The sequence below is a fragment of the Mesocricetus auratus genome, unplaced genomic scaffold (assembly GCF_017639785.1).
Source record: "Mesocricetus auratus isolate SY011 unplaced genomic scaffold, BCM_Maur_2.0 Super-Scaffold_100023, whole genome shotgun sequence".
Lineage (NCBI taxonomy): Eukaryota > Metazoa > Chordata > Mammalia > Rodentia > Cricetidae > Mesocricetus > Mesocricetus auratus.
The window spans coordinates 21099796-21122850 of NW_024429204.1; the positions used below are offsets into that span (position 1 = coordinate 21099796).

Genomic DNA, 23055 nt, shown 5'->3' on the forward strand with positions numbered 1-23055 from the left:
GAAACAACCTAACTCACTGAGATAAGTGATCCCGCAAAGACTGCCTCACTGGCTATAAACTGATTCTGGACAGTTATCTTGTCACAAATTATACCACATGCCTACTGATAGACACATAAGACAGATAAGGACCCAGCACCAAATTTCAGCAGATCTCAGGACCCATCTCAAAGCAAAGATGACTTTTTCTTCTTTCCATAATGTTTCATCAAAGCCAGACTGCTTCCTTGGATGATCTAAGCACCTTCCAAGGGCACACAAGCTTTCTATAGCAAGGAACAGCCCTTTCACAACGAGGGCAGTTAGTACTGACATATTTAGCGTGCATCAGTTGGCATTTTAAAACATTAGGAAGACACGTGAGATGGCTCACTAGTGCCACCAGGCCTAAGTTCCTGAGTTTGATCTCCCAGACCAGCATACTGGGAGGAAAGACTGGATGACTCCTACATTGTCCTCTGGCCTCCAAAAGCATGCAGTGTCACACTCACACACAAAAATTCGTGGTTAAAACATAGTTAAAAATTAAGAAACACTGAAAAAAGGTAACTAAAGAAAAACTTGAGAGGTTTTCATTTGAAAAAAAGGAAACATTGGCTCCAGCAACAGTATGCATAAGCTGCACCTATTCCCTTTGCAGTGAGATCCCTCACGGCTGATGAGCAAGGTAAGTTACTAAGCCGTCTAGGCAGCCCCATAACTACATGGACTGGTGATGACAACTGTATGTGAGCCCGAGGCATGCCACAGATTAAGGCAGCAGCACTGTCACCTAACTCAAAAGGCGACGATTTAGTCAACAGTCAACAAAAATAGCTCACCAAACTTTCAAGCCCTAAGCTTATAAACAGGGGCACTAAACCACCAAATTGTTTCCTATATATTTACCCTTTACTCCACAACAAACACATTGAAGTTACCAGTGGCTTCCTCAAACAACTTAGATCACTAGGCTTTATCGATGCTAATGACCCCCATGGAGTTGAATTTTTAGGTGAGTTCAAGGAAACCTAAAACCACGTCAGATTTAAAAATACTATCTTCCCTAGAAAATGTGGTACTCCTACCTCATACACTGCCTGCGTGTGCAAAATTAGTAACTTAGGAGATAAAACTTGGCAAGCCTGGTATTGTGGAACATGCTTTTCAATAACCGCCATAAAAATATATTCACAGGGCCTTCCAATCTCCCAACATGTTGACAATGTAGCACTCCCAAGATCTAGCTTTAGTAAAAGGAAAACGGGTTTTTTACAAAGTCGTGCCTGAGTGACAAAATTTGAACTTCTAAGGCATGACTGTCAATATTGTTTTCCAGAGCACATTTTTAAACACATGGAAAACACACAAGACAAAACGATATGCTAGTATTCAGTTGTAATTGTCTATAATACTGTGATTTACTAACTGAACTGACTGAATTGCTGCATTTTCCTGGGGGGAAAAATTGTGGGTAAAGCAATGCTTGAAACTATCCACTACTTTTTATTGGTTCACAATCCCCTAAACTGGAAAAAAAAATATTAAAGGGTACAACTAATAAAGTTTCCTAAGTGGTAAAGGTTAGCCATGCTAATATGAGGTAGAACTCACTTTCCTCTCAGACACAGGCCAATGATAAACTTTCAAGATGCGTGAAAGACACATTCCAAATTAATGTGTTCCATACTTCCGAACCTATGGAGTGTTTACATGGTACTATATGGTACCACATAGCACCGACGTCAACTATTTAAAAACCTCCCAACACATTCGAATGCAATACAAAATGGTAGCTCTGTGGTTTTTGTGTACACAACAGAATTACGTAGCAAAAACGTATGTTCAGACTCAATCCATTCTGGTCTCTGCATCCTTTCGAGTCTTTTTCTGAACTTTTAGCCTTTTCCCCTACACTCCAATTCCGCACTTGTCTTAAAAATATCCTATCTTAACATATCTGTTTAAAAATAGTTTTCCTTCATCTTCCCCCGATTATTTTTAAGTACAAGTGTGTTTTTCATTTTCAAGTTACAGATTCCCTAAGCCCAACCACCCAAAAAACTCACTCACTTCTTCACGCTTTCAAACTCCCAAGGAAGCAAGCACTGGAGTCCCCTTGAAATCTCCAGGCTTCCAGTACCTACGCCGGGGCTGGCTCGAAACAGTCTTTCCACTTCCCGAGAAAAGACTCCCTTGGGCGGGTCCACAGCCAGATGTGTGTGACAATACACTGCCTCCATCCAGCATCCCTGCCTCTGGGCGCTACACCCCCTTTTGGGGAGGGTGGGGGGGATCCACGAACCTTCAAGAAAGTTTCCTCTAGCAAGCAAAGCTGGAAGCACTTTCTTAGACCAGACGGGGCATGGGTGCACGGTCTCGGGGAGACACCGGGGCTTAGGGGATGGGGTGCTGGAGAGAGGAGGCACGGGGCAAACCGAAACGCACCCCCGAGAGAGGCCGGGGTCACTTCGGGCTGGGGCTCTCGAATTGCACGGCTGGGGAGGCCCCAGCTGCCTGGCACGATCCGTGCGTGTCCTACCCGCCTTGGGGGTGGGATGGGGACACTCGGGAGGTTAAAAAAAAGAAAGTTCCCCTTTGGGCCGCCCGGGCGCGACCCCGCCCGCTTACCCTGGGCGATGGCGATGGACTCGAAGCGGTGCAGCTCTCTGAGCAGGCAGCTCCTCTCGGTGGAGTGCAGACTGTAGATGAAGTCGCGCGCGCCCTGCGCCGTGTTCAGCGCCTCCATGGGCTCCTTCTTGGGGTGGGTGCCCAGGAGCCGGGGACCGCGGGGGGCCCCGAGCGCCGGCAGCCCCCGGCCGCAGCCGCACCAGGACGGCGGGCGGGGCGCGGCGGTAGCGGTGGCGGCGGCGGCGGCGGTGGCGGCGGCGGGGCCCGGCCTCAGGCTGCGCACCGTGCGGCTCCCCAGCAGCGGCAGCAGCCGGGACATGGCGCTGGAGCGCGGCGCGACCCCCGCGGCAGTCCCGACGGGAGGACGGCTTCGGACGCCGCTGGACGGAGGCTCAGGAGCTGGGCTCAGCCCGGCCCCGCCCCGGGTGCTCCAGACGCCGGGCCCGGGCGCCCGGCACCATGCACTTCTGGCGGGGCCCGCGCGGCGACCGCCTTCCCCTGCCCTGCCCGCTCCGCGTCCCGCAAGGCCCCGAGCCCGGGAAAACTTTGTGCGAGGCGGCCGGGCCGGGAGCTCGGAGCGGGCGAGCGGGCGGGCGGTGCGGGCGGGCGCCTCCCGGCTGAGGAGCGGCGGCGCGGGCGGGCGGGCGGGCGGGCGGGCCGGGCGAGTGTGTCTGACCGTCCAGAGGGATGAGTCACCGCGCGCCGCCCTCCTCCGGCGCCGCCCTCCGCCGCCGGCCGCTTTCCCACCCTCTTGGCCTCGCGCTGTCCCCGCTCGGCAGGGCTGCGGCGCCCTCAAAGCCACAGCGAGCGTCAGTCAGGCCGGAGCCACAGCCGCCACCCCTAGCGGTGGAGTCCGGGATGGCGGGGCGGGGCGGGGCGACGGGGTGGGGGCGGGGCTGAGGGCGGGGCTACGCATGCGCAAAGTCGCTCCCCTGGAGTCTCCACCCACTCCCTTGCGTGGAGAGGGAAGCCGGGGGCTCGCACCCCGCCCGATGGCAACCGCCCGTGTCAAATGCACTGCGGGAGTTTAGAACCCGCGGCCGCCGGGGTGCTCCAGCCGCTGTGCTGCTCTCCGCAGCATCGTCCTAAAATCTGGACCTCGAAGGGCCCTGGAGGAGCTGCCGGGCGGCTGTGTGCCTCGCGGGGTCCCCGCACCTGCCCAGGCCTGTGGGACTTGGAGCACAAAGAGCCGCGCCCTCCGCCGCGTCGGTGCTTACCGCGGCCAGACAGCGCGGCGCTGAAACGCCTTCTCTGGCCGCTCCCTGGGGAAGGCAGGGCCGGTTCTACCCGTCCCGAGAGGAGGTGGGTTTCAGGCTGAGGCTTCAAGGTCTGGGGAGGAAACACCACCGTTCCCTGGCCCGATGACAGCTGCGCACTTGCAGACTGCTAATTCGGGAGCCAGAGGCCAAAATGTAGTAAAACTTTTTTTTTTGAATGGTCTCTAGGGATTTATGTCCCTCTTTTTGTCTCCAGATCATCAAGGCCCCGGTCAAGTGTCACCTACTGCATGAAGCTTTCCCTTCTTTGTAAGGGAGAAGATCACAGCTTTATCTGAACTTGTCTAAGGACACTTAGGCATCCTATCTTAGAAAATAAATCTGCTTTAGACGATAACTCCACTCAAGTGTGATCAAGATCCAAATCCCCATCTTTATCGTACCCACGGCCGCTGCCCGCTCAGAACCTTGTGTAGTAAATGTGCCGTCAGTCCGCCCCGTCTGTGGTTCTCAATCTGCAGATGCGATCAACCTCAGACCCAAAGTACTTGGGAAAAAATGCGCGCCTGCCTGGGGCCTTTCTTTCTTGTGAGTAGTCCCCTAATAGATCAGAGCAACAACTGCTGTCGTGCGTTTACACCGGCGTTGGTTACTACCAGTAACTGAGAGGTGATTGGAAGTATGTCTGGAGGCCAAATTTTTCGTAAACCCTTCCGTTCAAATTGAAGCATCCAAGAATTAACTGAGGGGAAAGACTCTCCAGGAATCTTCCAGGTCGTCAGCTGTAGTGATATGTTGTTTGTAATCTAACGAATAAAGCTCGCCTGAAGGTCAGAATGCAGAGCTAGGTCGCTAGTTAACCACACACCTAGTTAAAGGCCAAGGCAAGTTAGCCACACACCCTAAGCCATTGGTTAGCCACATACCTAGTCCCAGCACTCAGGAGGCAGAGACAGGTGGATCTCTGTGAGTTCGAGACCAGCCTGGTCTATAAGAACGAGTTCCAGGACAGCCTCCAAAGCCACAGAGAAACCCGTCTCGGAAAAAAAAAAAGAGTTAATCCACTAGTCAGCCACACACACACACTAAACCACTAGATAGCCACACAACTAAGCCACTAATTAACCATAGAGGACCGAGAGCAGAGCAGTGACACACACCTTAAATCCCAGCACTCAGGAGACAGAGGCAGATGGATCTCTGTGAGTTCAAGGCCACCCTGGGCTACGTGAGTGAACTAGTCTAAAAGAGAAACAGAACGCACAGCTTTTATCGCAGCACTGGGGATGACATGCCTCTTATCCCAGCACTTGGGATGTCATGCCTTTAATCCCGACACTAGAGAGGAAGATGAGGCAGGAGCTCAGGGCAGTCTCAGGGCAGTCTGAGGTTTGGTGGAGAGCATTGCAGTCTACAGTCACTCTGAGGACAGGATCGCACCCCCCCTTTGGTCTTAGCCTTGGTAGAGTTCTCTAGTGACTGGCTGTTTTGCTTTTCTGATCTTCAACTTGCACCCCAATATCTGTCTCTGGGTTTTTATTATTCATGCTACACCCAGCACTGGATTTGGACTGTGCTTCATGTACTGTGTGCAAGCCCCTGCAAGCTCTACAGCCAGCAGAGAAACAAACTGCCAGAGGCAAGAACAAAACTTGGTTCCGCATGACCTAGATAGTGGTGTTGGTTCAAACTTCTAGAGTCTGACACCAGGCTAGTTTATTTTAGACATACGTAGGTATAGTACTGTAGAGAGAAGTCTTCCCGCCAGCCTGGTTCTAGAGCCGCATCAGTCCCAAATAAACACACAGGAGGCTATATTCATTATGAAGCTGTTGGCCGTTTGCTTGATTTCTTACTGGCTAGCTCTGACTTAAGTATTTACCCCATAATTGTTAATCTAAGTATTTCTCTTACCAGAGAAAAGGGTCTGGACTTCTTATCCCTATGGCAGCTACATGATGACTCTCTGTGTTTCTCCTTCCCAGAGTCCTCCTGGACTCCTAGTCCCACCTATCTTACTTCCCTATTGGCCAACAGTGCTTTATTGACATATACACAGGACTTCCCCATCATAGTATAATTTTGGAGAAAAGTTTCCTGGTAACAATTATCCCAAACCATGTACACGATGAAGGTTAAGGTGGGATGCATGGAACCTCTTTGGTAAGTGCATGTGACCTCTACCATGAAGATGGGATTTGTAGTTGAAGGGCCTGGTGTGGTCTCTGAGCAAGACAGCGTAGAGGTTCCACTGACTGAGAAACAAAGCTAATGATAAAGGTCTGGGGAGGGAGAGTCTGGGGTGACCATTCTGAGGGGTGTAGGTGAGGTCTGGTGCTATAGATAGCAAAGGTCACCAGGTCATTAACAACGAGCCCTGTTGAGGAATATCCCTTTCCACTGTGTGAAGATGTGTCACTGTGGTTGATTTAATAAAGAGCTGAATGGCTAGGTAGGAAGAGGTTAGGCAGGACTTCTGGAGACCAAGATCTCTGGGGAGGGGAAAGGAGAAGTCACTAGCCTGATGCAAAGGGAGTAAGACATGCAGGAGGAGAGGGAAAGCCACGAGTCACATGGCGACGCATGGTGAGTAGGAACGGGTTGAGGTAAGCAGTAAGAGCTAGCGGGACAAGCCTAAGCTATAGGCCGAGCTTTCATAATTAATAAGTCTCTGCGTTGTTTATTTGTGAGCTGGCAGCCCAAAATAAAATCCATCCACCATCTGCTCCCAGCTTTCCAGGTGAAAATGTATACATTTCTTCCATCGTTGAGACAACCCTGTGTGACTAACATTCCTGGTTTCTCCAGTGCTTGTCTGTGATCATTCATGTCCTCCATGGTGCTGAGCGTTCTCAGCCTCTCCAGCATGCAGATGGCCATGGTGGAATGAACACACACACACATGCACACTCACACACACACACACACACATGCACACACACATACACACGCACACACATACACATGAACTCACACACAGCAGGAAGTGGTGGGGAGCACTTGTAATCTCAGCACTTGAAAGGCACAGGCAGGAGGATCAAGGAGTTCTAGGCCAGCCTTAACTACATAGCAAGTTCAAGGCCAGCCTGGGCAACATAAAAGGCCTCTTCTTTAAAATTCAAGTAGTATATTGTCCGTAGTCACTCTCAACTGTTGTATGATATTTGAGCAAACTGTATAAAGAAGTGTGGCTGTTTTACCCTGCCTGCCTAAGGCACCTGACTGGTTTAACAGAGATCTGAATATCCAATAGTTAGGCAAGGGAGGTTAGGTGGGATTTCTGGGGAAAGAGAGGAACTCAGAAAGAATCTAGGCTCACATGAGATATGCAGTGAGACAGAGGAGAGAGTTGCACATACAGAATGGAAGAGAGGTAAAAAGCCACGTGGCAGAATATAGATTAATAGAAACAGGTTAATCTAAGTTATAAGAGATAGTTGAGCACAAGCCTAAGCTAAAGGCCAAGCTTTCATAATTAGTAATAAGTCTCCGTGTCATTATTGGGAAGCTGGAGGTCCCAAAGAAAGTTCAACTACACCCAACAAATTAAACTTTTGTTGTCCACTGGCTTGGGGAGTCTGTCTGCATACTAACTGTGGGCTTATCCTCCTGATTTGCCCAGCTGACTAAAGAGACTCTACAATCCTGATCTGAAAAGCATTTGCCCATGTGGAGACTTACTGCAATGCCTCTGGTGTATAAAATAGTGGGAAAAAATAAAACGTAGATGCAAGATACTTATGAGACAGGTCGCGCCTAGAAGAAATGGGTAAGTGTTGAACGACCATGAAAGAATGATTTGTGTGGGAAGCATGGGAAGGGAGTAAATGTTAAATACTAAGAAATTTAAAAGAAGTGCAAGTGTACATGTTGCTTTCCACGTGGGATGGAGATACAGGGGAGGGGTGCAGAGTTTGCCCAGTGCATGCATGTGCCCGGATTCCATCCTAAGCAACCGGAGACAAAAAGCAAAATTAAAGGCAAAGACCACACTACCTCTTTATTGACACATGAACACCACATAGTCGTTAGTCAGTCCATTGTTCTGGTTAAACGTTGCTCTTTGAGTGAACCAAACTTTAGTTTTGCCCATGATGTTGCAACGATTCTTTCTTCAAGTCTCCAAATTAGCTGCAATCAGATGTCAACTGCAGCTGTTGTCATTTGAACATTTGACTGGTCTAGACATCCAAAATGACTCACTTGTATAGCTGACAGGTGACACTGGCAGTTGGCTTTCTGGAAATTCAGCCCTTCCAACATGACAAACCTGGCAGCTGGCATCCCCCAGGACAAGAATCAGACGGGAACCAGGCTCATGGCCTATTCTGGCCTGTCCTTGGGAGTCAGGTAGTATCCCTTGAATTAATTATATTCTACATTCTGCTAGCTAGAAAGCAAGCCCCCGCAGCCATCCCAGATTCAAAGGGATGGTCCTCTTGGTTCTTTGGTTGCTATGACCAACATGCCTTCAAGAAACAAAGGAGTCATGCTTTATTGTGGCTCATGGTTTCAGAGGGTTCAATCCAAGGTCGTGCGGCTTCAAGTGCTTGGAGGAAACATCGTGACAGCAGGGGCAGGTAGCAAAGGCCTGGGAGATGGGAAGCAGAGAGAAAGGGAAATATAGTCAGGAACCAGGGCAAAAGATAGCCCTGAAGACACCCCTCATTTCCAGCATGACAAAGGACAGTCCTGAGGACATCCCCTCACTTCCAGCATGACAAAGGATAGCCCTGAGGACACCCCCCATGACAAAGGATAGCCCTGAGGACACCCCCACTTCCTTCCATTAGACTCCATCTCCTGTCTTTTAAGGCCTCTCAGTAATGCTATCACATTGGTGAATCCATTAAGTGATTAATCTATTGATTAAGTCAGAGCCCTCGTGATTTAACTGTCTCTGAAAAAGCCATTACAAGCATCTAGAGGCATGCTTTACTAATTCCTTATCATCAATCCAGTTAAATTGACAATCAAGATTAAGTGTCACCGGTGTACAGACCCCACTTCTGAATGGGAAGGACAGAATTTTTTTTTTTGGTATTTACGATACAGGGTTTCTCTGTTTTGTTTTGGAGACTGTCGGTCCAGCCTGGCATCGAACTCAGAGATCCACCTGCCTCTGCCTCCCGAGTGCTGGGATTAAAGGTGTGTGCCACCACTGCCCGGCAAGGGAAGGACAGAATTTTAAGGCACGCTCTTAACCCTCTAGATAGACATGTGACTCATTGATTTGGTCTAGCTGTGTGATCTGTGGCCTGTGGGACAACTCAGCTTGGTGACATATTTGGAGGCTGCTGTTGCATCAACATAATTATCTGCATGACATTTGGAATTCTTCAGATCGAGCTGCTGAATGAAGGAACCTGAAGGCCCTTAAAGGTCTCTTGGAGGAGAGGACCTGAGCATACAGCTCTGGATGAATTGATAGCATGTGCATGAGGTCATCTTGGACCATCCAACCCCACTCAAGCTTCAAATGACAATAGTTGAAAGAATTATGCTAGAACTTGGAGTTGACTCTTCACTGTGGATTGGCTGTACCATCCCCATGATAATAAGTCAGCTTTTCCATCGCTCATCTGTCTGACAGACATGAAGACATCATGTTCAGCTAGCTGATCTATTACATGGAGATGCGGGCATCTGCTTTATAGGGCTGTGGTGATATTTCATCTACGACCTAACAAATAAGGCTTGCCTGAAGATCAGAGTTCGAAGCTAGAAACGCTAGTCAGCTATAGAAGCCAGGCGGTGGTGGCACACATCTTTAATCCCAGCAGCCACAGTCCTCAGTCATACAGGCCAGGCAGGGGTGGTGCACACTCTTAATCCCAGCACTAGAGAGGCAGGTGGAGTCAGGAGTGCAAGGTATTCGGTTTAGGCAGTCTGAGGAGCAGAGCAGTCTGAGGACAGGATCGCCCCTTCGGTCTGAGCATTGGTTGAGGTGAGATCTCTCTAGTGGTTGGCTACTTTGCTTTTCCGATCTTCATCTTGAACCCCAGTATCTGTCTCTGGGTTTTTATTATTTGTGCTACATAGGGCTGTGATGAAACCAACGAGTTAATGTAGAGTGAAGTCTTCCCCCTGCCTGCCGCTTTGGTTCCCCCTGCCCCCCCACCAGTCTGTTCCAGAGCCACATCAGTCCCAAATGAACACACAGGAGGCTATATTAATTATGAAGCTGTTGGCCGTTTGCTTGGTTTCTTACTGGCTATCTCTGACTTAAGTATTTACCCCATAATTGTTAATCTAAGTATTTTCTATTACCGGAGAAAGGTGTTCGGACCTCTTATTCCTATGGTGGCTACATCATGACTGACTCTGCCTCTCTTTGCCAGAATCCTCCTTGACTCCTAGTCCCACCTATCTTGCTTCCCTATTGGCCAACAGTGTTTTATTGACATATACATGGGACTACCCCATCAAGTTAATACATATAAAGTAGTTGAAACAGCACCGGATACAGTAAAAGTCCAGCAATGCTAGCCATCATTACCCAATTTCCGTAGAGCCCCCAACCCTATGTGACTACACCCTAATTTGAGAACTACCCAGCCAGCTGATGGATGTGAATGAATTAGACCTCCCTGCCACGCCCTTTCTCTGAAAACCTGAATGGTCTGGAGATGAACAAAGAGAGAGTAGCGGGCGTAAGAGGTTTTGTGGTCTGTATGTGCGTACTCTGGAGAAGTACAGAATAAAGCAGGCATACGCGTGGGCAGCAAGGAAAGGGCCTGAGAACATGTGACATGTGAGAGCAGCGATGCTAACAGGGTTAGCATGTGGCAGAGGAAGAGAAGGGGTGGGGCTCGAGAAGGTAAATTTAGCCCAGGCTAGCCCAGCCAGCTCTTTACTTCCAAATGGAACAAATATCTGCTAGTAACTGTGGGGACATCAGACCTTGAGCAGAAACCCACTTCCCCTTTGGTCTGGGAGTAGGCAGCTGTAAGACAATGTTTACTGAAAACAATTCAGTGCTATAAAGCTCTTGATAGGGCTCAGATAAGGGCTCCCTCACTGAAACACCAGGACTTTCACACCCCCTACGGCTAGATGCCTCTTCCTGTTCCCCTGCTGTGTCTCCCTGATTCTGGGGCCGGAGATTAAACCACCAGCCAGGAGGGTGAGAAGTCTGGAAAGAATTGTATGTAGATGGATGACAGAAGTCCTTAAAAAGGGAAGCTCTTTTTTCCTGGAGAGACTTCTCTCTCCTAAGCGGACTTGGAATCTCCTCCTAAAGCTGACTTGGGACGCATAAAGTTTTCTTAAAGCAACCGACCGGTCTCTGTGTCATCTATCCTGACCACCTCGCTACATTCTCGGATGCAGGCCGTACAGCAGGTAACCCCGTCCTCCTCCTGTAGTGGTTTGTATGAGAATGGTCCCTCATTGGCTCATATATTTGTTCTTGATTCCTAGCTGGTAAGTTGCTGGGAAGGATGGGAGGTGCGGCCTTTTGGAGGGGTGTCTGGATGTGGACTTTGAGGTTCAAAAGCCCGCACCAAACCTAGTCTCTCCCACGGGGATAACTAACTCAAGCTGAGAAGACTCTCCCTCTGCCTTCCATCCTGTCGAGCCCCTCAATGAATTGGGTGACGCCCACTAATATTTGCAAAGGTATCTCGTTGCTCAGTCTACTCATTAAAGTGCTGATCTTCAGAAACCCCCAGAGACACACATTCATAAGTAACACCTACGAGCTAGGCACTGCAAGCATACTTGTATCCCCAACTCTAAGGGGAGCTGTGGCTTGCTGGCTTCCAGCCTAGTTCAAAAAACACAATCCCTGGGTTCAAAGAAAGACCCTACCTCAAAGGAATAGGGAGAGAGGGGTGGAAGAGGACACCTGATTCTCCTTCTGGATTCCATGTATAAACACTGATGCATGCTACTGTACACCCATGTGCCTACCACACACACACACACACACACACACACACACACACTTAGAAGCACACACGCATGAACACACACACCACACACACACACACACACACACACTTAGAAGCACACATGCATGAACACACACACACACACCTTTCTTTGGGGAAATACTTTGTAACTTTTCCTCCTTCCAGCATGCCCTTTATATTTGAGATTGGAGAAATATTTTGACAAAGGAAAAATGGAAAGGTTTTGAAATGATTGAAAAATGATTCTACCCAGAGGCCAGCAGAAAGGTCAGTGGAAGGGTTTCAAAAGTCCCTGCTCTTTTGGAAGAAAAATGAGGTATTGATTAAGATTTTTTTTTCTGAACACCTTTTCAAAAAGATGTATCACCGTCTTCTGTCATATCTGAGTTCCACTCGGTACCCTCTGCACCAAGCACCCAGTAAGTCACTGGGAGAGAAAAAAAAACCTTTATAAGGGCTTTTCCAGGCTAATTTTATCAACACTGCCAATCATTGCTGTCAATCACCATTTGGTTCTCAGGGATCAACAGGATAGCTCATCTCTGCCCTTTGGAGTCAGAGATGGCCGAATGACTTGCTTTGCACAAAGAACAGGGACGTGGCATATTTCCCTCTGTGTGTCTCTGTTCAACCATCCAGCTCACTCTCCTCCTACCATGGAGAAATTCACATGTGTTGAAATTGAGGTTCCAGGGATTCCAAATTGCCTAGAATAATAGCTGTCTGGCAATGCGGTTCAACACTAAGCAGATTTTTTATGGTAGAGAAATACACCTCCTCCCTCTGTTGTCACTGTGATTGGGGTTACTTGATTTGTAGCTAAGCGCACACATGGGCAATAGCTAATCCTTGGGGCCTCCAGATGCTGGTTTTATGAAGCTGAATGCTTTCTTTCACTCTTGCTATTTCCTCTGTCTAAAAGGACTTATTTTGGCTCCAGAACATTGTTTTCCTATCTGGGGTACAGGAAGATAGACTCCATTTCCTCTCTCTGGTTTCTAAGCTATATGTGACTTTGGAGCCATAGATGTAGATTTGAGAGTCAGCATTGATAAGGGAAAAGTTAAATCCAGTGAGCGGCTGAATCATCCATGGGAAATGTGCAAGTGAAAACAGTCCACCTGGTCCTGTGGGCCTGTCGTCCCAGATGCTCAGAGGCTGAAGCAGAAGGGTTGCAAGTTCAAGGTCAGCCTGGGTAGCTTGAGGAGACTCAAAATAAAAAGCACAGAAAATGGAGAAGGATGAAGGGAACGATAGTAGCAGGGCACCTGCAAACATGAGGCCCAGTGAGAGAGAGACAGACAGACAGACAGACAGACAGACAGACAGACAGGAGGGAGGGAGGGAGGGAGGCAGGGAGAGGAAGGAAAGAAGACACCGAGGAGGAGTTAGGACAGAGATGGGGTGTTGGTAGGAAATTAAGGGATAGACAACAGAAGAGGAAAACATGAGAGAGAGGGGGGGGGAGGGAGGGAAGGAGGGAGGGAGGGAGGGAGGGAGGCAGAGGCTATAGAAGCCAAAGAGGGATGAGGTTCCCTGAGGTATGCATAAGCCTGGTTCAAATGCATCAACTAGGAGCGGCTGTGGTGGCTCAAGGTTAAGAGCTTGGAACGCTAGTGGGGAAGACTGGGTTTCAGTGCCCAGCACACAAACAAGGAGGCGCACAACCCCCTGTAACTCCAGTTCCAGGGATCCAGCACCCTCCTCTGGCCTCTGTGGGAACTGCGTCCAAATGCACAAACCCCACCCCAACCTACCCGTACATAATTAAAAACAAATCTTCAAGCGTATCATCAAAATCAAGTAAATTAGGATGAAAAGCTGCCTATTTCATGATTTCCGTGTAGTAAAAGATGCTGAGATTAGTGTAAATTATTTTTTTAAGCAAACACTCATCCAACGGAAGAATAAATAAACAACAAAGTACAAGATGGAAAACAGAGGAGTGGGCAGCAACCTGGGCAGTCCCCAGACAGGTGACAAACAAAACCGAAATGGAGCAGAGCCAATCCAAGCTAAGGCCACAAGGAACAAGATGTGAGGACCACTTGTGAAAATAGAGATATTGATATACTTGAGCTACATAACAAGTTAAAAATATTTAAAAAGAAGATGCATAACCCATGCAGCTAGGAATTTGCCCCTTTCTCATATAAGGGAAGATGTAGATGTTTCCTGGTTAAGGGACACCAGCAGGACCTCTGTTGGCAGGAGATGCACACAAAAGTGAAAGGGACCCTGGGTTCTGACCTCCAACCTCTGGGCCTACTGTCATTCTCCTGCTCTGCTTCAAGAACACTGGTACCCGCTGGGCGTTGGTGGCGCACGCCTTTAATCCCAGCACTCGGGAGGCAGAGGCAGGCGGATCTCTGTGAGTTCGAGGCCAGCCTGGTCTACAAGAGCTAGTTCCAGGACAGCCTCCAAAGCCACAGAGAAACCCTGTCTCGAAAAACCAAAAAAAAAAAAAAAAAAAAAAAAAAAAAGAACACTGGTACCCACGCCACCGAAGGGTTCTTTTCTGAGCATCCAACAAGAGTTCAGCCAGGCGAGCCTACAACAAACCCACTGCTTAACCAGTCCTACCCATCATAATTTCCAAACAGTGTTTTGATGTCCACTTTGCCATGGAATTATAGTTTCAATCCATTAATTATTGTTGAGAGAATCATTGCAATGGGGAAACAATTATTTTTATTAGCAGGAGAAAGCACTTACACACAAGCTGGGAAGATCAGAAGCGTGGCTGGCTTCCGAGAGAGAGAGAGAGAGAGAGAGAGAGAGAGAGAGAGAGAGAGAGAGAGAGAGATAGAGAGAGAGAGAGAGAGAGAGAGAGAGAGAGCTTTTGCTTTTGTTTTCCTTTACCCTCACCTGTGCCCATCCCCCTGCCACGCCCCTTTTGGGTTCTGTGTGACTTAGTTAGGAGGTGCTCATTCAAACTTCTAGAGTCCAACACCAGACTAGTTTATTTTAGACATGTTTAAGTACGGTATAATTTGGGGGAAAAAAGTTTCCTGGTAACAATTTTCCCAATCCCATGTACACAGTGAAGCTTAGCGTGTGACTACATCAAACTCCTTTACAAAGTACTTGTGACCTCCACCATGAGGATGGGATTAAGGGCTTAGGGTCTGGTGTGGTCTCTGATGGAGACATGCTATAAAGTACATGTGACCTCTCCTCTAAGAACGGGTTCTATTGCCCTGGAAAGAGAGTGGTCATGCCAAGAGCAGAGGACAGCAGTCTAAACACGCCTTCCCATAGACCCTCACATCTCCTAGCTCCTCCTTTCTACCCTGCCTGGCCCTGATGGGGTTTGACCATTAGGATTGACTGAGCTGTGTCACCTGTCTTGACTTGCAAAGCCGTATGCACAAAACTCCACATCGTAAAGTGGATGCATGAATCTGATTGGAAGCTGCTTGTCTAGCTGAATCTCTCATTACTTCCTTGTCCTTGGGCCAAACGCTGCTCCCTCAGTACTCTCCATGACCTCCATGCTCCACACCATGGTCCAGCCACCATCTCCATTTGTAGCACCGTTGACCTCATCCGCTCTACCTGTCTACTCTTCCCTTTCCTCCAAGCGGGCAGGTCTGACGCCTTCAGGGGGCACGTAATTCCTGGGGATGCTTTCCAGGAGGGATGAGTTCTTCTAAGGAACCCCTCCACCCTCTCTGATGTACTCTAAGGCACAAGGAGCCTCCCTTTACACAACCTGAATGATTTCTCCCTCAAATCCATTCATCTTTGTAGGTAGAGTTGCAGCCTGCACATGGAATCCTCAATACGTTCATTGAAGTTTTAAACTATGCAGTCAATCAACATTAGATTTTATGACACGTTGTCATTCAAAAGACAAAGGAGAGGAGGAATCTCAGGTAACTGTCATAATAGCACCCATTAGTGTTACCCTGGGTTCTAGCAAGGTATGAAAATGGTTAGTAGATTGTGCTAAAGAAAAAGTAAGCAATATAAAATGGCATGTCCGTGGCATGAATAATAGGAGCAAAGCTGTGAGAGTCACAGAGAATCCACACTAAAACCCAGCCTTTGCCTCTCAGAAGCTGCCATCTTTGGACCAATTGACATCTCTGAGCTGAGTTCCACTCTTGGAAAAGTTCAGAGAATTATGGAAGCCATGTCCTGAAGCTGCCGGTTTGCATTCATAGCTCATGGGAAGAAAGAGCTTTGTGTAACAGCTGGGACACATTGTAAACTTTGCGTAATAGCTGGGACACATTGTAAACTTTAGGCTCTGGTTCTGCTCTCAGGGTTGAGAGCTGTCACTGACTGTTGCCAAGAGCACTGGCGTAGGAATCAGATATAGTTCTTATACAACTTCTGCACGGGAAAGAGCAGAGCAAGACGAGGATTCACGAAGCTGTAGACTCCCAGATATAACACAGCTAAATGAGACTACGTTTGCTTCAGACTCTATCTTTCTAGACGTAGGAAGTGGCCCTGCTTCTGGAATCTACTTCCCTGAAAACCTGCTCCACCCTTACAAAGACCCCAGGGGCAGGCATGGAGAAGGATGGGGCTCAGGAGACGGAGAGCTTGGCTTTCTCCATCACTTTTAGTTGCTGTAAGGAGTTGGGGGATTATACTTGGCAAGCCATGTCACAAATCAGTAGCTGCCCATGACTCAGCATTTAGGGCACGGCTGTGCCCTTGGTACATTGCATATTTCACCTCAATCTTCCTAAGGCTTCCAATGAAGCTTTTGTTATCTCTAGTTTATAGATGATGATGACTGTTCACTTTCGCAGACTTAGCATAATCAGTGACTGTACTAACCCTTGAGTACTTCTCCTCATCTCCATTTATAACCCTATGAGGTAGGAGCAATTTTAATCTTCTGTCTTTTTAATGAGAAACTAGACGTACCAATAGGTTAAGTAAATTTCCAAGGGCACTAAGCTAATTAAGTGATAGAATTTAAATCTTTGGTTTCTAGAGCTCTAGAATTCAAATGTTTTTCCCTGAAAAGCCTTAGTCAAATTCCAGAACGAGCATGCTGACCTTAAAACTGAAAAACATTGAGTTATTACAGCCTTGTTCTTTTGTGAGTTTCAAGGTCTCTTGAATTCAAATTTCTATTTTTCTTCTTGATAACCGCAGTGGCAACATCCCTCTGTAAATTATCCATTACCTGCCTCTAGCTTCATATGTAGTGATTTATTAATCTGCAGTTTGAATTTTCCCCTTATCGTTATCCTTTTTAACCATCCCAAATAATTGCTTTGGGTAATGTCACCCTTGAGATATTAGAAAATATGTCTTTGGGGAAATTTTTCAATGAGATAAGACTTAAACACAGGGTTCATTAGGAGTAACCAACCTGGCATGTCCTTATCAGTCACCAGGCAACTGTTGGTTCTCCATTTTTCTTGGGCTTTCTCCTAGTATGTACTTAGGATCCTAGGTGTGGACCAATTGTCCTATTGACCAAGAGCCAAAATGGCCAATTAAGCACAGACCTTTCATTGTCTCCAGAAACAAAAGGAACGAAAGCACAGAGGACTGGTGTGTTTCTGCCTCATTCACTTGTGTGTCCTGCCCTCTGTCCTCTTCACTAACTGAGCAGTGACCCTCACCTCCGCTCCCTACACCCATGGTCAGAACCACGGCGGGGCATCACAAGTGCTCCCAACGCCTTCCGTGTCTACCGCACCCCTCTGCTCTTCCAGATCACTCAACCTCAGCCCTCGCCACCTATGACCCTCTCAGTGCCTCTGGTCTATAGCTTCTGCCACATGGCCAGCGTCCGTCAGACCGCCCCGCCCGTGTCCTTCCCTTTGAGCTTAGTTTGGAGCCCAAGACTTCATTTAACTCACCCTGGTTCCTTCTCCCTCTTCTGTCTCCATCCCACCTGTATGGGAAAAAAAATGTGAGCAGGATGAACTCATCTTTCCAGACAGTACTTTCTTTAAGCAATGGAACACGGCTGGAACCATCTCTGCCTCTTTGCCGTAGCTCTCAAGCCTTTCCCTTCCTTCATCCAGGTGCATCCTCAGAGATTTGGTTTTTTTTGTTTTTGTTTTTTTTGTTTGTTTGTTTGTTTTTTATGAGGCAGGGTTTCTCTGTATTGTTTTGGAGGCTGTCGGTCCTCCAGCCTGGCCTGGAACTCACAGAGATCCGCCTGCCTCTGCCTCCCAAGTGCTGGGATTAAAGGCCTCATTCACAGTAACAAGTCGTCTACCACTGAGCTACATCCCAAGCCCTTGTCCTTAAATATTTGCATATGTCCCCTTGGTTCTGTTCCTCTGGAGAGTCCTAGTTAATAGAGCTGCCAAACCCAGTGTTAGCATACACATGCATTTTTGTTTGCATATATTTTATAATTTTCCAACAACCTCAAATGAGTGTGCAACAATGAGCTACTCCCTCATTCTTAAAACAATTTTAAAAAGTTTCCCTCTGTGAAGACACTCTCCTGAGTTTCCCACGTTCTCACTGAGCATTTCTTCTAAGTCTTCTATAAACACCCCATGTATGTACCCACGTAATTCTCTTTCTACCTCCTCTTTCACCCCGAGTGACTTCTTAGCTGCAACTGGTCCTACATGCCAGTGACTCCCACGTTCGCTTCCAGACTACCCTGTCAGATTTGTGTGTTCAGCTGCTCCCTTCGCTTCTAAACTTGGGTTCCAGAGTCTACACTGTTTACCCTCAATCTACCCTAAGTAAGCTGCATGTCTTAGGCTTTTATTGCTATGATAAAGCACCATGACCATGTTAAGCTATAAAAGAAAGCATTTAGTTAGGCTTCCATTTCCCAAGGGTTAGAGTCTGTGGTGACAACACAAAGGCGTGGTGACAGGAATAGCTGAGATCTCCCATCTCAAACTGCAAGTAGGACACGGAGAACAGGATGACTCTTGGAACCTCAAAGCCTGCCCCAAGTGACATACTTCCTTCAGCAAGGCCGCACCTCCTAATCCTCTGCCGACTGAGAATCAGTATTCAAATATCTAAGACTCCTGGGGACATCCCATTCAAACCTTCACACAGCCCTAGTATGTACTCAAGTCCTTGGGTCAAAATCCTCCGTGTGCAGTGTCTAGAATAGGCAAATCCATGAAGGCTAGAAAGCAGATTAGTAATCTCCAAGTTGTACCAGGCTGAATGGTGTCCTTTCATCACAAAAGATATGACCATTGTGGTGGCTTGAATAGGTATGCCCCCACAAACGCAAGTGTTTGAACACCCACAGGCAGTGGCACTATTAAGAGGTGTGGCCTTGTTGGAGTAGGTGTGGCCTTGTGGAAGGAAGTGTGTCTCTGTGGAGGTGGGCTTTGAGGTCTTTTATGTTCAAGCTACACCCAGTGTGACACCCAGTTTTTTCTGCTGCCTGCAGATCAAGACGTAGAACTATCAGCTCCTTCTCCCTGCACACCACCATGACGATAATAGACTAAACCTCTGAAACCGTAAGCCAGCCCCAATTAGATGTTTCCCTTTATAAGAGTTGCCATGGTGATAGCGTCTCTTCACAGCAATAGAAACCCTAACCAAGACAGCCATGTTCTAAGTCCAGGAGTCCATGAATGTGATTTTATTAGGGAAAGGGTCCTTAGAGCCACAATTAAGTTAAGGATTTCAACACGAGATTGTCCCATAGAGTCCAGATGGGTCTTAAGTTCAACGGCAAGTGTCCTACATGGAACACTCAGAGAGTGAGCAGGGTGAGGGGACAGCATACAGATGAGGACAGATGCTAGAGCTAGGCAACTGCAAGCCAGAATCTGAAGAGGCAAAGTAGGCATCCCCTGCAGCCTTCTGAGTAGGGCCCTATTGGCACTGGACACCAGGCTCTGGTCTCCAAAACTGAAACGTTCATTCTGTTGGTTTAAACCACCAGGGTTGTGGTCATTTCTCCCAGGAAAGCAATGCAATGGCTTGAAGAGGGAGGAATGGAGAATGACTAATAATAGGCATCTCTTTTTTTTAATGGAAAACACTAAAAAGATGGATTTTATTTGAATTACAAGAACATACACATTTCTCTATTCTCTCCAAAGATACCATTTTGGCCCACACACGAAACTGATGAATTTTGTGAATGCTTAACGCATGTAAACATGACCTCTATCACTGCTTCCGTGAGCTCTTTGAAAAGCCAAGTTTATGAAAGCAGCTTCATGGGACACGCAAATGGAGTGAGACAGCAAAGCCCTGCTCTTAGGCCTCTCTTTTGAATGATGTAGTAGGTTAAAACTGGATTATGTAGATGGTTGCTAACTCTGCAGATATGCTAAAAAAAAAAAACCAAAAACTTGAAGTAACACCAAATAAGTGAGTTTTCAAGTATATAAAGTATATGTCGACGAAAATGTTAAAATATAACCGTAGGAGTTAACTTTTGACACTCTTTATTACCTAAACCCCTTAAAACGTTTTTTTTTAACTCTCCTCTGGGACATGTCTCAAGTTCAATTCCTGTTCTTAGCCTCTGCATCACTCTCTGCATCCAAGACCATCACTGTAACCTATACAATCACAATACCCTAACTAACCTCCCCAATTCCATCCAAACCAACTTCAAATCCTTATTCCTTTAAGAAAACACATAATTTCTTTTCAGGATTGGGTATGTTTTAAGATAGGGATTTTCTACGTACCTCATGTTGGCCTGGCAATCACTGCTGCCCAGGCTAGCATTACCAAGCCTGGTAAAATGATTCTTCCAAAACAATCCTGAGGTCTATAGGTGCTCGTAACCTTTGATGCCCTCTGCTGGGATGCCCCGGCAGCTGGGACTTCTGGGAAAGAAGTATTTCCACACCATTTCCATTTCTTCACAGCACACGTTCCTTATTCTGGTATTTCGCTTTCAGATTCTGGTCACAGCAATTCAAAGTTCAGCACCTGCTGCCGGCAGCACGGGCGTGGCCGCTGAAGCTTGCAGAAATGTCCCCTTCCGTTTGGACCCAATCCTGTGCACAAACCCGAACCAATAAGTGCTCTGTCAGGTCTCATCTCCCAAGCCCACTCTCCCTGAAGCTTCTGTCTTGACATCCCCGCCCTCTGCCTCAGTGGAATTCAGACAACTGAGCATGAACCAGACAGTGAGACAAGAGATACGTGCCATAAGAAACAAATGACACCACAACAAAAGTTCAGATCCCAGCGACAGAGTGTGATTTCAAGCAGGGTGCTAAATGCTGAACCCCATTTTCTAGGTTTCTCGTTTGAAGTCTGCAGAGGAGTATCTCCCACAGGTTAGTGTGCTAAAGAGGCAATACTCCTCTCTCTTAGGCTTCAGTATCTGCATAAGGCACATTAACGAGATAAAAGAAAACACCCACAACGTTTAGATACGTGATACGGGTAGGGAGAGCATGGAAGGAATGGCTGTCTCCAGAACAAAACAGGGGTTTCCACTACGAACATATGGGGTGGGGGATTCCGCAAATGGGTTTCTAGATCAGAGGTGAGAGGAGGAAGTGGGGTGCTTGTGTTTAATTACGTATGTATGAGTAGTCCCCTGTGGGTACTTTTGGTGGTGGTAGTGTGGTGGTGTGTGTGTTTGTGTGTGTGTGTGTGTGTGTGTGTGTGTGTGTGTGTGTATGTCTTTGAAATTTTTCTCTGACGTTCTCCTTCAGACAAGAGGAAAACTCCCATGAGGTCATACATGGAGAGAGAGATGGGGAGAGAGGGAGAGAAGGAGAGAGGGGGGAAAAAGGAATGGGTGGAAGGGAGGGAGGGAAGGAGAGAGAGAGAAAGTCCATCCAAATTGGGTGTGAAAACTGTTGAATTTCTTGTTTCATCCTACAGGTTTCCAATGAGCTCAATGGAGTTGAGCATCATGGGTAACTTAATGGACACCCCCATCAGCATCTGAAGCATCCTAAACCCAGACCCAAAATGTAAACAATATGCAAATTAGTAGATGGCATTTTAATAATAAAAATACTGGAGGAATCCTGGGAGAGATACAAGGTAAATCAGCTTTCTTTTTGTTAAAAAGATTTAGATTAACCACAAAGAGTCAATTTTTTTAAAAAAGGTTTAAAAAAAAACAAGATTAGATTAAATGTACCCAAAGGTCCCTTCCATTATAAAATTCCGATTCCGGCATTAGATGCTAGGCATTGGAAATAGGTGTATAAATTTACAGAGGAACAAATGAGGTACATATAACAGGGGTACAACAACCTGATATTGATGTTCCCCAGCAAGGGCTTCCGTGAACCCGATGACGACACCCATCCTCGTGGATCATCTCTAGCTCAGAAACAGAAGACTCGAAAGTCCTCACACGTGGAAACTTACACGGCACGCCTAGCACTAGAACAGAGAGAACACCAGCTCGGGGCCGGAACTGGACTGTCCTGGCTCTGCCTACACAATCTCTGTGAATTTAAAGACATCGCTGACTTCCTAGGAGTTCAGGTTTATGTGATATTTAAACTAAAATTCACAGGGTCGTTTTTAAAACCTCTTGATTTCTAAATTCCTGTAATCTAAGCTCCCCTGCATAGTTAAGTGAGTATAGACCATTACTCCTTCGCTTCGAAAAGCCCACTGCTTCCCTTTGTTCTTAGACTAAAACCCAGACCCTCCTGTAACCTTAATCCCTTGTCTGATTGGCCCCGCCTACTTACCGCCCTAACTCCGCCCACCATCTACTTTCTCCCTGTGCTGGGCGAGTTGCCCCAGAGAACTCTGCCCCGGTCTTTATCATTTACATTCCATGCAGATGTCACTTTGGGAGAGATATCAATTCTGCAATACACACACACACACACACACACACACACACACACACACATGCACACACGCACACACGAACGCACCAAGCCATGCTCTCTGTCATTTCATCTTTGTCTCATTTTCTCCATTGCATTTGCCATAATTGTAGGCATTTTGGGCGGATCAGGATGGGCCAGGTATTCTGGCAGTTGGGAGTCACAGAATACTGAGTGTTACACAGCTCAGGTGGAAAGGTATCCTGGAGCTCGGGAACCAAGGACCACCACAGGTTGCAGTAAGCTTAGCTGCTTACAGCCTTGCCTCAGGGAAAGGCTTCTCCGGTGTATCCGCTCTGCTCAGGCAGGACAGGGTCTTCCAGCTGGGGATGTTTGCCCAGTGTAGCAGTTTTGCTCGGCAGGTTTGGGGGGGGGGGTGCTACAGTTCAGCTCTGCTCCCGGAGAGCTGAGAGCCGAGTGCAACAACTCAGCTCTGCCAAAGGAAGGTTTCCCCGGGCAAAAGTGTTACAGCCCTGCCCGCTCTGCTCTGCCCAGGGTCGTCTCTGCACCGCAGCTGCTGCAAAAGAAGATCTTCACCCAAAGCTCATTGAAGGGGTT

At 47.5% G+C, this 23055-nt stretch overlaps 1 protein-coding gene and 1 long non-coding RNA gene across 3 annotated transcripts in view; both read right to left on the minus strand.

Moving 5' to 3' along the window:
- Tmem65 (transmembrane protein 65) overlaps positions 1 to 3466 on the minus strand; it is a 39683-nt gene extending 36217 nt beyond the window's left edge. The window contains exon 1 of one of the 2 annotated variants that reach the window (XM_040730310.1): positions 2611 to 3466. In XM_040730310.1, the coding sequence (XP_040586244.1) occupies positions 2611 to 2929 (319 nt within the window). In that variant the 5' untranslated portion in view covers positions 2930 to 3466. The remainder of the gene's footprint in view (positions 1 to 2610) is intronic. The other variant, XM_005082743.4, reaches the window with a different exon arrangement.
- Positions 3467 to 7801: 4335 nt separating this feature from the next.
- LOC106022208 lies at positions 7802 to 22335 on the minus strand. Its single transcript, XR_005870560.1, has 4 exons — positions 21905 to 22335; positions 20368 to 20682; positions 17581 to 17615; positions 7802 to 8418 (listed from the first exon to the last, which is right to left on the minus strand). It is a non-coding gene; the product is annotated as an uncharacterized LOC106022208 (long non-coding RNA).
- Positions 22336 to 23055: the final 720 nt, after the last annotated feature.